This window comes from Pelmatolapia mariae, linkage group LG18 (genome assembly GCF_036321145.2).
Source record: "Pelmatolapia mariae isolate MD_Pm_ZW linkage group LG18, Pm_UMD_F_2, whole genome shotgun sequence".
NCBI classification, from domain to species: domain Eukaryota; kingdom Metazoa; phylum Chordata; class Actinopteri; order Cichliformes; family Cichlidae; genus Pelmatolapia; species Pelmatolapia mariae.
The window spans coordinates 20,772,993-20,789,375 of NC_086243.1; the positions used below are offsets into that span (position 1 = coordinate 20,772,993).

A 16,383-nucleotide genomic window follows, 5' to 3' on the forward strand; every position below is an offset into this window, starting at 1 on the left:
TACCATGTCGACCAATCAAAAAATTATATGGCAACGTGGCATCTAGTTGTTAAGACGGGGGGGACGTTTTAGGAGTGACGGCGGTGTTTTGAGATGTGAGAGATTTGCGACGTCTAGCGCAAATCTTGTGTAGTTAGTGTGTAGTGTAGTCAATAGTTTTGTTGTGTGTGTCAGAACAATGAGGCGACTGCTGAATGTTACAGGTGTTACAGGAGTGATACATCTCCTGTTGTCAGGCCTGCAGGTATCAGGCTGTTGTTCTCCTTTATCTCATAGTGGACAGAAATTATTTTTTGGAGTGGCACAAATAATTTGTGTGGCATCAAATTTGATGCAGAACAGCTGATTGTTCTGTCAACAGTTTAAAAACGCCTTGGCTGCATTAAAAAAAAAGCTGCAAAAAACCTTGTTGTTTGCCAAACTGAGTTACTTTTTTGAAGAAGTAACTATATAATTAATTACCCAACATTGGTCATTATATACTGTATTATGCAGACAGAGAGTTACAGGACTCTCTCCCAGACCACAAACTCATACTCATAATACAAGTCAGAGCCTTATAAAAAAAAAGAAAGAAAGAAAGTTGTGTTTTCGAAATTGGAGTTCAAGTTATTTTTACTTCCAATAGTGTTAACATACTACACAGGTCATGAACAAGATTTTTTTTACATCTTCATTTTAAGTGGGATAAAGCAGTTAATTAAAAGTAGTCTAACATAAATGTAAATGCTGTAATTTGATTACTTTAATAAACCATGTGACTTGGATGGATTAGATGCTGGCGTGACCACAGTGCACACGTCTGATGTTGCTCACAGTGGTCCAAGGGACCGCTCAGGGAGTTTGTGTGTTCGCTCAGACACATGAAAAATTAGAGGGAACATTGCACATGACATATTACACTGTGTCATTTATTTAACAAAATCTAGGCCAAAATGTAGACACAGTGTATGAAAAACTAAGTAAACCCCATGATTTGGTTGCTTGTAGAACTACATTTAGCAGGAATCCTTTCAAGATTCAAGATTCTTTATTCATCGCATGCATAGTTATACAAGTATAACACGCAGTGAAATGTAACGACTTGTGCAAAAGGGGGGAGAGAGGAAGAACATTATATATTATTTACATTAGGTGAATGTGCAGTAGTAGCATTGTATACAGCAAGCAGGTGAATTCTGTACATTAAGTGAATTAAGTAAAAGTATGGGGACAAGTAACTGATTTCTGTATGATTCACATCATTGTGGAGGAATTTTGGCCCATTCCTCTTTACAAAGTTGCTTTGGCTCATTAAGGTGTACAAGCATTTGTCTATCCACAGGTCCCTGCAGAAGTCAGGTTAAGGTCTGGAATTTGAAATACTTTGATTCTTTTCTTTTTCAACTATTCTGTTGTAGATTTGCGGGATCATTGTCCATGTTGCATGACCCAGGTTTGGCCAAGCTTTAGTCTTGGTATACAGAGGAGTTCATGGTCTACTCAGTGACTGCAAGGTGCCCAGGTCCTTCAAATCATCACCCCTCCACCACCACAATGTCCTTTGTCTGTCCAGAGGACATTGTTCAGATTGTTTCCTTATCCTGGAAATGCTTCCAAACCAGCCATACTTCAGTTCAGTTTTTTTTGTATATAAACTGTCATGAACTTTGACATTTAAAACACCAACTGAGGTTGTAGAGTCTGAGATGTAGCTCTTGGGTTTTTTGCAGTTTCTCTGAGCATTGCACACTCTGACATTTGGGTGAATTTGCTGGGAAATCAACTCCAGGGAATATTGGCAACTGTTTTGAATGTTTTCCACTTGTGAATAATATATATCTCCGTAGAATTATGGGCTTCACATTGTTTGGAAATGGCTCTATAACCCTTGACAAATTGATCGGCGGCAGCAGCAATAACTTCTCTAAGCTCACTGCTGATGTCATTTTTTTTTTTTTTTTTTTTGCCTTTGGAACTGGACACACACTTGAATGCTCCCGATCAGCAAACTGCCAAAACATCTGTTTTATAGAGGTGCTCACACCTGCTGATAATTAGTTAATCAAGTGCATTTGACCAGCAGCACCTGGCTGCTACTTCCCCTCTTGATTTCTATAGAAACAATGAGTCTGGGCTTAGTTTTGCACAAACAAACTAGTTTTTGATAAATAAACAACGACACAGTGTAATGTGTTGTATTTATCCAGGTAAATACAACCTGTTAATCACCAGATTTTTATTATGTTCTGTAAAACATCAGAACTGAGAAAGTGTATATCTTCTTTTTACCATGCCTGGATCCTGGATTTATATGTCAGATATATTAAATGCACAGAAAACAGATACACATTATATGTGAAAGCACTGTGTCGTTAAAGCTCTTTTTTGCTTATAGAAGTCAGCTATGAAAATCTGCAGCATAAGTCCATTTGAGCTGAGAGACTCCATTCCCCACACTTCCCTGTTTGTTATTGTTGTACGTCGCTATGTCAACCAGTCTAACGAAAAGAAAGGGACTAGTAATGTGACGTCTCTGTCTAGTAAAGGGGGCGTGTTCAAATGAAGCCCTATCGAGGCCGGTTATCAGAATATCACGTGACCAAAGATCTCTGAAATGACGTCGCTGAGGTATGTGATTCGAGCTGTGGAAAAGACGCTGGAATTAGATTTTACCGTGACGTTTTTTGTAATTTATTTATTGTTTTATATTCCTTTGTGCACTTTGGGAGGCCGGCATAAATAAATAACTCTCAGAACCTCTTCTGACTACGCCCGCCTTTGTTTGTGAGCAGTTTATGACAGGACCGTCAGCCTCAAGAATAAATGGCCCAACTGTTGCTTAAGTCTGACTCAAATCGAGGGCCAGTTACTGAGGCAAATATGCGGCTGTTTTTGAAAGTTCAGCACTTATATACTTACTGGTAAACTCTATATGCCCTAAATATCGTTCAGAAGAGTAACTTGAGCTGCACTAATCTCAGAATTTGCTTCTCGTCTCATCTCCTATTTGTACAGTTTCTATGTGGGGGAGGTTTTCTGTCTATTTATTTTTTGTTACCATCATATTATTCCTAAGTAGTTATTGTGTTTTGTTGTTTTTGTTGTTGAGCCTACCGGTCTTTCTTTTTTCTTTTTCTTTCTTTTTCTTTTTTTTACTTTGGCTTGTTATATTTAGAATTCAGCAAACTGGAATATTTATTAAGTAAATATTAAATTTATGTAGGAGCTGGTGCTGGTCTCCCTGTCTCATTTATTATTCATTGGAAGGGTCTGTTTTGGTTTTTTCTTGCTTGTACTTGTCATAATGAACAAAGTTAACAGCATCTTCATTTTAATCGACACTACTCAGAATCTCATTACACTAACATGATCAAAGTGAATAGGCGGGATTGGATATGTTTTAATTGCGGTTGTATTTCCCAAACACTGTAAAACACATTAGATTGTGGTTAAACTGTGGCTTTTTCCACAGTATTATTCTATTTTAGGTGTTGTTGGTTGGTTTGCATTTTAGAGCCTGAAATGTCTGATTCAGTAGTACTGATTTTCAGAGAGAATTGTATTCCAATGAGAAACGTACTTTTATGTCATTTAGTTAAAGTTCAAGACTGCTGAGACAAAAAATGAACAGAACAAGACAACCTGGCAGATAGGGAGTAAAACCTTGTGTGAAGTACAAAATGGAAGGAAACATTAAACAGGCTAAATCAAAGGGATCTGTTGGACATGTTGGAGTAATGTGCTCTTATGAGTGCCTTCCTAACTGATTCATGCTTTTATTCTTTCTGTTCCAGCTATCTGAGGCAATGGTGTGCTATTTCTGATGCCATATTTAATGCATGAACATGTACAGTACATGTTTTGGCAGTTTGCTGGTCTGGAGGGTTCAGGTGTGCATCGATACAATGCCACATTCTTCCTAGAAGTGGGTGTATCAGCAAATTCACCCCAAGGTCAGATTGTGCAATGCTCAAAGAAACTGCAAAAAATGACAGTACAATTAAAAAAAACACTGAACACGTTTGGCTTGTTTGAAAGGGATTCCAGGAGTCTCTTTTCTCTAAAAAAAAAAAAAAAAAAAAACACCAACAGGGCAGCACTGCTTACATTTGCAAGGTTGTATCTGAACAAACCTCAAGACTTCTGGAACAATGTCCTTCAGACAGAGAAGCGCAGCTTTCGTGCTAACAGTAACACTTTTGGAGAAAAGCGGACATAGCATATCAGGACACACCTCATAACAACTATCAAGCACGGTGGTGATGATTTGGGTATGTTTTGCAGCCACAGGACCTGGACACCTTGCAGTTAACCATTAACTCCTCTGTACACTGAAGTATTCTAGAGACAAATGTGAGGTCATCAGGCCTCGCATTTGTCCTAAAGCTTCGACGAAACTGGGTCATTTAACATGATAATATTCTTAGCATATGTATGATAGAATAGCTGAAAAAGAAAAGAATTAAGGTGTTTTAATGGCCGACTCAACCTGACTGAAATCCTGTGGCAGAGCTGTGCATGAGCATATGCAAATTTTAATGAACTGAAGCAATGTGGTACAGAAGAGTGGACCAAAATTCCTCCACAACCATGTGACAGACTGATGGAGTCATGCAGAAAGCATTTTTTTCAAGTTATTGCTGCTAAAGGTCATTGAACAGGTTACCAAATCATTGGGTATATTAAGTTTTGCACAGGACTTCACAGAGTCCAGTAAAACCTTTTTGTCACATGACTTAGAGTACTTAATTTGTACATTTTTGGCTTAGCTGTTGTTAAAAAACAACGATAGAGTGTAACATATTTCACAGTTGATCTGAGGTTGTATTTACCAAAGTTTAAGGCTTCTTAACAACCAGATGATCTTTATTATGTTATAATTAATTGAATAATAACATTATTTGTCTGTGAAGGTTTTCAGTCGTCCAGGTCATTGTAGTCCAAGGAGCTTGGAAAGAAAAGTGTCTAGACTTCTTTAAGTTTCCTTGAAGATGTTTAACCTCTCATCTGAGAAGCTTCTTCAGTTCTTTCTTTCTTTCTTTCTTTCTTTCTTTCTTTCTTTCTTTCTTTCTTTCTTTCTTTCTTTCTTTAATTATTCTCAGTTTTCATTCATCTGAGGTTGTATTTAATTTATTTTAAGACTTACTAAGACTTACCAAAGATTTTTTTCATTTTACCCTGATATGTAAAACCCTACACGTTGATGAGGCTGTACTTTCTGTGAGTAATTAGTTAATAGTCCACACATGCTAAAATCATGGTCAGGAGTTATAGGGGGTGAAAATCATATTCTTTGGACTACTTTAGAGGAGAAATCATGATAAAATGTCAGAAACTACACAAAATGTAAGCAATTATAAAGTCCGGGCATTTTTAGCAATTTATTTTCCACTTCACAGGATTTTTGTTGGATAAGAGAAAAACATCCCTGGGTTATGTTAAAAACGTGTTCAACAGCTGTAAATAAACATAGAATGAACTCTAGTATCCCCAGTTTCAACAGCTAGTCCTAAACCCTCTCTTTAGAAAACGCTGCCTCTGCTCTAGCATGCTAAGTGCTACCATATTAGTCAATATCTGGGAGAAGTAGGAGTTGTTGTTTTTTCCGTCATAACTTTCATGGCAGACACTGTTAGAAGCGGCTTTTTTTTTTTTTATCTTTCAGTGATTATAAAGGAGTCTCTTAAGCAACATTAAAGTGGAACATTTATACGTCTTAAATGAGGAGAAATGCAGGCTTTATTTTCTGCTGAAAATAAATGTTTTAGAGAGTGTTGGTATGTTCACAGATTCAAAAAGCAATGCATTACACTTTATTATAATCAATCCAGGGTACAAAACCAGACAACCAAAGTTCAAAAACCTCATTTCAGGGGAAATGCAGTGGTAGCTTGACGGTAAACATAATGTGATGCTACAAAAGAGAGGAAACAGTTACAGGTTGTAGCTGCCTCCCCTATATACTTGGAAAGCTGGTGTAATTAAGTTGTCTTCAGGGTCTCTGGCCCTCATTAAAACCCTTTCAGATATGTGATAGAACGGAAGAAAGAACTGATGGCTTTTATTGGCGACTAACTTTTGTGGTCTCAGTGATGAAATCGGCCACAGACTGTCCAGAATTATAAAAAACAGGATGGAGACAACATCCTCAGAGGTGATACGCACTGTCTGGAAGCCCATGCGGAAATTAATGAAAAGGGAGAATCAGACTTCTGAATTGCTTTTGGCTCTGAGCTGTCAGTCACATGGAAAACTGGTTTATGGGGCATTTTTTTGTGTGTGCTTCTTTTTATGTTGCTGAGAGACATGTTTGACATGACACACTTTATGTTATCACACATGCAAATGTAATTTTGTTATCAATGGGGTAGCTTCCCAAATCCTAGCTATAGGCCTGCTTTGATGGATTTTGTCATAAAAACACACTTGACGTGCAGTTCATTCATCTGCATTTTAATGAAGATGAGTCTATAAGAAGAATAACAGATAAAAGAACTGGTGGCTCATCACTAAAAAGAAGTTCAACATTAATTCAAAAACTCCACATAGAGATATAACAGTGCTTCAGTATTGCATTTTGATAGTTTTTTGAAGATGTATAGCTCAGCAAAAAAAAAAGTATACAGATCAGTGAAAATGAAAGAAACAGTTCAAGAAAAATAGCTTTTATAGATAATGAGTAACGCAGTGTCATGGCATTTTCATTTGATGCAAGGTTGTTGTTTTTTTTTCTAAATTTCACAGTAGTTGAAAAAAACAAACAAAAAAAGGATTACTAGGATTAATTTAAAAACTTCAAAACTTTCATTTAAAGCTTTGGTGATAGAGTGCTTCATACGTTCTTGTATACTATTGTATTTCAGCCGAAACACACAGGAAATCTTTTATACAGTTCTAAAAGGATGAGCAGACATACCTCAACAGAAATCTGGAGTATACTGAGAGTATACTGAGAGTACACCGAGAGCGTCAAAGCACAGTGTCTAGCTTTCAAAGAATGTAAGAATTAGAAATCTGTGACAGAACACTTGCAACAAGGCAGATAGTGCTTGCAAATAGAAATGTGTTTTATTTTATATACATATGCACAATACTGTACACAATTCTAATAAGTTTGAAAGTCAGTATTTGGTATGGCCATGGTCATACCAAATACTGACTTGAGACATGGATCAAGCATCTCTCCCCTCTGGGGAGGCCAGTCCATGACTGATAGTGTTTCATCGTGTGGTTTTCAATCAAGGTATGTTTTTACTGCATTTGCAGTATGTTTAGGATCACTGCATTTCTGAACACTGAAAGTATTGACAATTTTATTTTTTGAGATGTTACTACATAGTGGATGTGATGGTTCCTTTCTGCATTTATAATTCCATCCAAGTGTGAAATATCTTCTTTTGTCCCCCAATTGTTTAGCTTCCTCAGTTTTTTGCCATGCCAATATATACCAAGTTTTCAGCCAATAGATCTTTGGGAATCACCTTGTCAGTGCCAATGAATATAAAACTGTGTTATATTTGCCATTTTTTGTAGATTCAACCTAAGAAATGTTGTGCTTTTGCAACAGGCTGCTAGTAGCAAAGTGTGTGAATATGCAACTGTTAAATCTGTTCTTTGCTAAGTATCATGTGTGAATTAAACACCAGTTGGAGTTAAGTGTCATTTCGAGGCCTGAATTATTTACAGGTTGGTGTTAAGTGGCTTAGCAAACAAACAAAGTTTTAAACAGATAATGCATCAAAGAAAAAAGGCAACATGAAGTGTCTTACTGTTGTGTTTCACTACCATGTGACATGGGAACAGCTTCCTTGCCCCTGGCCTTGATTTGATATCTTAAGTACTGTAAGAGGAAAAATATGTAACAATTATCCAAAACACAACTGCTCAACATGTTGGTCCCAAATCTCCCATAATTGTTCAGATGATATCAGGTTATTACAAAGACCATAACATTTCCATCACAGCATTTTTGCACTTATCGAAAAATAATACAGTGTCCCTCGTGGTCTAAGGATGAGGTTATTGTCTTGCACATGCCCTATCAAGATAACTATATTTAATTATAGGATAAAATGCACAGTCAAATAGACTTAGTATTGATTGGGTTTTTCCTTTATAAATCGTGTACACTGCAGTCTTGTTGCCTTTGCGGCATATATATTTCAACAGTGACATCTTTCGGGCCACTGTGCGCGCTGCAGTTAACACTCCGGTTTCGGATACTATCTTCGAGGATATTTATTTGGCTTGGTTGGCTGTTGTTTTGTTTTATTTAACTCTATATCCAGGTCTATATTTGTGTAAGTTATGGTGGAATAATTACCGAGTAAATTCAACACAAAGAGTGCTTTAAACGGTTGTTGTAAAGCTACAGTGGGTAAAGTAAAAACATAAGCGAACGCAGCCCTCCCTTCCTTCCTTCCTTCCTTCCTGGGTCACATGCTAGTCGAGCCGGATCAGCTGACATCACCCAGCTTCTCTTTTTGATTCTCTTCTTCCTCCATCGACTGATAGCGCTTCGTAAATCTGCATTATATCGCTACCTGGGCTGTACTGGCATCAGATTTGAAATTTGGGCCAAGTATATCTTGCTGATCCAGCAGGTTAACCCGGTGGGTAGATGCTACTAGAGTGGATGATGAACGGACACGCCATTCTTTACACGGGGGTCACTTTGGCCTTCTGGAGCACCATACTAATCGTTGGTAAGGTTTTATTTTACAGGAAAATCCCTAATAATACTGACTGAATGAATGAAAATATATATTTCATGTAATTTGCAGTAATGGTCGTGTATTTAATTGTTGTCTCTTCGTGACATTGTGATTTTTTTGGTATGTTTGAGAGCTGTACTTCAGGACCTGTCTAAATACTGGGATAGTTGCGGCTCTAGTCGATAGGTTAGTTGACATATGGAAAAATGGTTTAATAATGTGTGATAAGAGGGATACATGAAAACCCAATTCGTTGTTGAATATATTTAAAAAATCGCTGTGTGCTCACATAACATAAGTTAGCATCTGGCTAGCATGCTGTTAGCTAAGGGTAGTTAGCTTACAGCGTTCTCTCATAGCAGAAATTTTCAGAGGTTTTAACGTTGGATGTTAGTGACTGTATTTTATTTTGATTAGTGTCACACCTTGTATGATGTGGAAATATTTTAACATGCTTGAATCGCTTTTCTTATAGTAGTTTGAAGTCGTCTGTTTGCGCCGTGCTAAGGTTAGCCGTCTAGGTGTTTGTGTGTCCAGCTGACTGTGCTGAGTAGGAACTACAGTGGTTTTCACGTGAGTGTGAGTGGTCACACCGAAGCTGTAGCTTCTTTTAGAACATAAGTGTGACTGTGTTTCTCGCAACCTGCAAAACACAAGATTACTCATGCAGAAATACACACGGGTGGACTAAATGGCTCATTTTTAAAGCGTTACCGTGTTTTTCCCACATATGCCTAAAAATGACCGTCACTGTTTCCACAGGGATCTGCTACACTATTTTTGACCTGGGATTCCGCTTTGATGTGGCATGGTAAGTATTCTTTGCACACAGCTGCTGTGTGCAGGTAAAGATTAATATCTACTCTAAAATCATTAGTATCAGAGGGATAAAGTTAACGTGCCACACCATTATTCTATAGGAAAGAGTTGTTGAAGGTAGGTTAAGAAGAGACGTGATGATCAGTTAGTAGCAGTATGACTTAATGCTGAGAAAGAGCTGTACAGATGTTTGCTTTGTGACTGTTGATGGAGAATTATAGAGAAGGTCAGTATGGATCTTGAGAAAGCATATGATGGGATGCCAAGAGAGGAACTGTGTACTGCATGAGGAAGTCAGGGTGGTGTAGAACATGTTTTAGGACAGCTAGACAGTGCTGAGATGTGTCTGGTAGGAGTGACAGATGGCTAAGGTGGGGTCAGGGATCCGCTCTGAGCTCCTTCTTGTTTGCAGTGACAGATGAGGTCAGACAGGAGTCTCTGTCGACTATGATGTTTGCAGATGACATTGTGATGTGTAGTGAGAGTAGATGGAGGTATGCTCTGGAGAGAAGAGGAATGAAGGTAAGTGGAAACAAGACAGAATACATGTGAGTGAATGAGAGGGAGATGGGTGTAACGCTGAAGAGGTAACAAAGGTCGATGAGTTTAAATACCTGGGGTCAACCATACAAAGCAATGGAGTGTACACAAGAGAGGTGAAGAAGAGAATGCAGAAAGGATGAAGCAGGTGGGCAGGAGTGTCAGAGGTGATGTGTGACAGAAGGATAGCAGCACGAATGAAAGGGAAGATTTACAAGATGGTAGTAAGACCTTCAGTGGCGTATGGTTTCAGGATGGTTTTCACTTTTTTTAAAAAAAAAAAAAGACAGGTGGCAGAGTAGAAGATGTTAAGATTTTCATTGGGAGTGACCAGAATGGGCATGATTAGAAATGAGAGGAACAGCTCAGGTCAAGCAGTTTGGAGATGAAGTTAGAGAGGCAAGGCTGAGATGGTTTGAAAAAGGGGCAAATGGGGGATATATTGCACAAAGGATGTTGACTATGGAGCTGCCAGGCAGGAGGAAAAGAGGAAGACTGTAGAGAAGATTTCATGGATGGAGACATGCAGAGGGCTGGTGTGACAGATGAGGATCCTAGGGATAGGGTGAAATGGAGGCAGGTGATCCACCTAAATTGGGCAACTGAAAGAATTAATAAAGTGATGATTTTTGACCTTGTTTGACATCTAGTCTGTTGTTTTAGTTACATTTTTTAAGTGATTCTACCAGGAAAAAATATAATATTGACATTCTGGGCAATAAAAGTTATAAAACAGCACTGACTTTTCCCACATTGCACAATTGTAAGTGTACAGAGACATGCCTTACAACATAAGCTAGTCTACGTTGCCTGTTTCCTCTTTGACAGATTCAGGGCCCGCCTTTTCCCTTTTTGCAGAGTGATAGTGAGGCACCAATCCGTTTCACTTGGCTGATCAGACATTTTCCAAGATAATTTGTATATGTTGAAAGTGAAAGTAACAGTGAATGTGTCACTTTGTTTTCAAACTTACTTTTACTATAGGTATAATGCTAACTAATGGCTCCCTTCAAATCTGTTTTAAAGTACAAAAGCAATACTCATAATGCGTTCAGTACATTTATGCTGTAAGTGAGCCATGGAGACATTTTTTGAGGTCTGTCTGTACTTTCCCCAAACAAATTTGGGATGTGAAAGAAACACCCGTACATGAAGTGGTTTCCATCTACTACTTGAAGAGGGCATAGCTTGGATTTATCCACTACAGGTATTTATTTTAACAGACTGTTGAGAAAAAGGTTCGACTTTAAAACAGAGCGTACATCGTATTTTTAAAAGGTATTGCAAACAATGATGTTGTTAAACATTGTTGTTAAAATTGAGCCTGAGTGAGCTTTACTTCTTTACTCACAGGTTCCTGACAGAGACTTCTCCTTTCATGTGGGCCAATCTGGGCATTGGTTTGGCCATCTCGTTGTCTGTGGTGGGAGCTGCCTGGTAAGTAAGACTTCTTTAAGTGCATACTACTGTCCATAGCTGGCTACGTTTGATTACAAAACATGAGAATAATTTTACACAAAATGCCAAACTCGACTGTCCGTTGTCTTGTTTCAACATAAGAGGAGTAAAAAAAAAAAAAAGTGCTGTTCCCTAAAACCTTTGACCTTACTTTTTAAAACAACAGGTGTAATTGTAGAACTGTAAAGTCTGAAACTGTGTGAAATGAAAAATAGATGTTTGGACAAGTTTCTTGTTTTGTTTTTTTGTTTTTTTTTTGGATTTTTTTATTCAGAGTTTTCAAATGTGAAATAATAAATTGCAGAAATTACACATAAAATGCTCTAAAAGGACTGATGTTTATAAAGGGCTTCTAGCCTCTTCTAGTCTCACTTATGCATTTTAAAACGCTTATACCACATTCACCCACTTACACAGCACTTTATTTTATGGACTTTAAGCACCTATATATTTCACACACTAACATTGATCTGTTTTTTCGGGGCAGTTTGGGGTTCGTTATCTTAAAGAAGAATTCAAAATGTAGACTAGAGGACTCGGGAATCGAACCACAGATCTTCTGAGAACTCTAACCGAATTCCTTTAAAGCAGATTCGGCTGAACAGCTGCAGGTAAAGGCCTGCTACAGCCAGTGGTCTGTGGGAAAAACCGCCACCTGCCGATCCACAGGTTGCTGGATTACAAAATGATTCCTGTGTTTGCTTAATAATTTTGATTTACACACTGAATAACTTATCTCTTCTGCATGATTGTCCTACACATTCCTGCCATTTGAAATTAATGAGAAATACATCGTCTTATTTGTTTCCACACACATTACCTACAAGTCTCTGGGCTGGCTGCTTATTTTGGATCAGTAATCAGAAGATACCTTGAGCTCCTTTTTATTGTTTAATATTTTATCCCATTGAGTGCATTAGATGAAAAATGTGCTGCCACTGTGTGTTGAAACGGATCCTTTTTACCTTGTTTTTGCATCATTACAAGTGTGAGTGCATTGAAAACCGTTTGGATCACAGATGTGTATTTATACTACATGTAAATGGGTCGTTTTAGAGTGAAGCTGAATAATGGTAGTCATTTAACTCGTGCTGTGTTTTTATGCTTCTCCTGTTTCCATTTATATCAACTGTTGACTTTTCTGTAACATTAAAATGTTTTTGTAAGTGATGTTATTTTTCTTTCCGTTTGTTTTCCCAGGGGGATCTACGTCACTGGCTCTAGCATTATTGGTGGTGGTGTCAAGGCTCCACGAATCAAAACCAAAAATTTGGTCAGGTAAGCCCCATCAAAGAGAGCACTTGTCTGTTTTGTTCCCGTCGACAGCTATACGTGGCTAAGAAGGACATTCAGTGAATTATGGTTCCATCTAGCACCAGTAACATCAGTTTATTGCTGCAGGTCCAAAGCAGTGTTTTGCAGAGACAGTGACTCTTGCTTATTCTGTTTCTCCCTCTAGCATTATCTTCTGTGAAGCTGTTGCAATCTATGGAATCATCATGGCTATTGTCATCAGCAATATGGCCGAGGTAAGGAACACGTTTTTGATGATTGAGGAAGCCTTTTTTAAAAAGTCATAAATAATGCAAGGAAGCCTGCACAGAGGAGAGCGACACCTTGAAATTAAGCTGCAGTTGTAAGAGACAAAAACAAGTGAAATGTCATTGTAGAGCCCGGAATAAGGATTCTGAAATGATTTATTTCGTCTTACAGAACTTCAGTGGAACGACTCCTGAGACTATTGGGGCACGAAACTACCAAGCTGGTAAGAAAAGAGACTCCTGACTGAAATAGGAAAATCCCACCTTTAATTCTAGGGTTTTAAAAATAAATAATAATAATAATAACAATAATAGAATTTCAGCCCTGTTTATACATAGGCCCCCATTTTCAGAGGCTCAAAATTAACTGGACTGACAGTGCCCAGGTGAGGCCTGTGCCCTTTTAATTTCATGAAGGATTAGGAGGACAAAAGATCCAGAGTTGATTTCAAGTGTTGACTTTGTATTTGGTAGCTGTTTACTGCACTGACCAGCTCAGCAAAGGTCTCACATGAATGATCACAGAATTATTTCCATGTTTAAGATAAATGGTGTACCGGGGTTACAGTCTACAATCCAGGCATACCTTTATGAATATACAGAGAGTTTACAACAAGGTGGAGGAACAGGAAGGTCAGAAAACAACTAAAAGAGTCTGCATAGTTGTGGGGGGAAAATTTGTTGTACAGATGAAACTAAGATGAAGGCCTATCAGATGAATGTGGTGGTGTGAAACGGCTCATGATCTGAAGCATATCACATTATCTGTCAAACAGTGTTATCAGTGTTATTGCATGGCCTCGGGTAACTAATACTTATTGATGATGTGACTGCTGATAGAAGAAGCAGGATGAATTGTGAAGTGCACAGGGTTATACCCTCTTCTCAGATTCAGCCAAATACTTCAGAAGTGATTGAACAGAGCTTTAAAGTGCAAACGGATAATGACCCAAAGCAAACTGCAAAAGCACCCCAAAAGTTTATCAAAGAAAAGAAAAGAGATATTCTTCAGTAGCACATGCTTTGAGTTATTCAGTACAAAACTGGATGCAGAGACCCACAAACGAGCAGCAACAAAAGGTGGCTTCTTAAGGGAGGTGATGTCCATCAGTTCTAGCCTTAATGAAGAGGTTGCTTGCAACAGACTTTAATCAAAAATATTAAAAACCATCCTTATATTTAAAATGATAAAATGACAAAACTGTTAAAGTGGTCAAAAAATGTGTTAAACCTGTGAATGAAAGCTGAAAGTCTGTACTTTAATGATATATTGGTTGCTTGATTTGCTTGAAGTCCACTGTGGGGATGCACAGATTTGAAATTACTAAAACGTCTGGACTGTTGACAACAGTAAAGAAAAGAGATTTGCTGCATTCACTAAATAAATATTTGGTTTTTATATCCATTTTTTGAATAGTTTCACAAAATTTAACAGATAGTGAACATATTTAGGTTTCTGTAACTGTGAAGATGCTTCACAATAAACTCTTACAGACTTATTTCAGAATCAAACAGGGAGCATGAATCTCGTAGACGACTCCATTGTGAGTTACTCAGGTTGAACTGTGACTCATTTTGTTTTCTGTCCTATTAGGTTACTCCATGTTTGGAGCTGGTCTGACTGTGGGCTTTTCCAACCTCTTCTGTGGCATCTGTGTCGGCATCGTGGGCAGCGGAGCCGCTTTGGCAGATGCCCAGAACGCCAGCCTCTTCGTGAAGATCCTCATTGTGGAAATCTTTGGAAGTGCCATCGGCCTGTTTGGTGTCATTGTAGCTATTCTGCAGGTAAATACGGTTTTTTGAAAGCCTTTACACTTCATCTTTTGCCTCACAGGAGGAAAATGGCCACATAGCACAAACTGAAGTTTTTAATTTCACTTTAGTTATTAATTATTTTAGGTCAGAAACTGTCAATCATCACAATCTTATCATTAAGTTTTATCGTTTTTTTTCTAAATATGTGATATAATTTCACGTTTTTTTTTAAATTTATTTCAGTTTACAATTTTTTTTGCAAACTTTAAGTTTTTAGTTTAGTTTTGGTTAGTTATAACAATCTTTCCACAACATAGTTGTTTGGACAAAGGCCCAAATGTTGTTGTAGAGACTTAAAAATTATAACTCTTTACAGTAAATGTTTATTAAAAACTGCTTTTTGTTTCTCCTCAGACGTCGAAAGTAAAGATGGGTGACTAGAATGTGCATTCAAATGCTGAGAAGACAGACACACTGCTGGAACAAAACAAAAAAAAGATCGATTATTGTGTAAATACATCGTAAATTATTTAAATGTCTCTATTTGCCTGATATTTTTTTTTTTTAACTATCATCCATACAAGAGTTGGTACATCCATGCCCTGCTCTTAATTCTTAAGGGAAGAATGAAAGTTGAAGAAAACAGCATATTTTGCATTTCATACCTTTAAAAAAAAAAAAAATCAATATATGACATAAATGAGTGAACTCTGTGATGATTTAGCCTGATGAGCAGTAGAAGTAAACGGGGCAGTCTGAAGAGCGGCTAGATGGATTCACTCTGCATTTAAGGAGAGGTTTACACCGATAACTGTTTAATTTGCATCATTTTTATCTGACCGCTCTTGTTGAATGGTAGTTAAAAATTAGACTGGAGTATTTGAAAAAATTTGTGTGTGTGTGTGTGTGTGTGTGTGTGTGTGTGCGCGCGCAGGACATGTGATCTTTTTTTCCTGTGAAGCATGAGGATGTTTGTCATTGTGTTTGTAGCCTGGTCTGTCAGATCTGTTTCTTTTTTTTTTTTTTTAATCTGTTCTTTGCTGATAGGCTGATGGTCCTAACCCACACAGCAGCCATAATACAGTATTTATCAGGCTTCCTGATCACTAAGGTTAGGTGGCTCAATGGGAGGTCAAATATGGTCAAATCACATATAGATTTCCTGCAGTCTTTAAAAAATGTAATGTTGAGTCTTGCGGTCGTATCCGGCAGCCAGAACTTCCCAATTGACTTCACTTTTATCAGAGTCGTGATCCTTTCCTGTAGTTGTAGGATATAGTGTTTGCTTGAAGTAAAACAAAAGAAGTCTTTTAAGAGACCGTTTGTTTAAAATGTTGTGCATTAACAAGTTAACAAGGAAAAACACAAAAAAACCCAACAACCCCCCCAACAATAAGCTTCCATAAAAATAAAAAAATCTAATTGATATCCTGGTTTTTTTTAATTTTTTATTTTTATGGAAGCTTATTGCTATCCTAGTCAGTTACTAGAAAGGAAAGTAAAATCTTTACCACCATTAATACCCGGTTTTACCTTTTCCTGTGGTATTACTGTCATTTAACAAGGGTCCAAAA

At 37.7% G+C, this 16,383-nt stretch overlaps 1 protein-coding gene across 1 annotated transcript; it reads left to right on the forward strand.

Moving 5' to 3' along the window:
- The first annotated feature begins 8,405 nt into the window (after nt 1–8,405).
- Nucleotides 8,406–15,930, forward strand: atp6v0b (ATPase H+ transporting V0 subunit b). The gene is made up of 8 exons (XM_063462535.1): nt 8,406–8,687; nt 9,459–9,507; nt 11,409–11,492; nt 12,714–12,791; nt 12,973–13,042; nt 13,227–13,278; nt 14,649–14,839; nt 15,224–15,930. Exons 1-8 carry the CDS (start codon nt 8,603–8,605, stop codon nt 15,248–15,250), a joined length of 636 nt encoding a protein of 211 aa, XP_063318605.1. The 5' UTR covers nt 8,406–8,602; the 3' UTR covers nt 15,251–15,930.
- The last annotated feature ends 453 nt before the right edge of the window (nt 15,931–16,383 follow it).

Excerpts from the sequence above, each read along its gene's own strand:
- atp6v0b (XM_063462535.1), top strand. The coding sequence starts at position 8,603 with ATGCTACTAGAGTGGATGATGAACGGACACGCCATTCTTTACACGGGG. Across the intron at positions 11,493-12,713 it reads TCTGTGGTGGGAGCTGCCTG|GGGGATCTACGTCACTGGCT; the intron begins GTAAGTAAGACT and ends TTGTTTTCCCAG. Across the intron at positions 14,840-15,223 it reads TCATTGTAGCTATTCTGCAG|ACGTCGAAAGTAAAGATGGG; the intron begins GTAAATACGGTT and ends GTTTCTCCTCAG.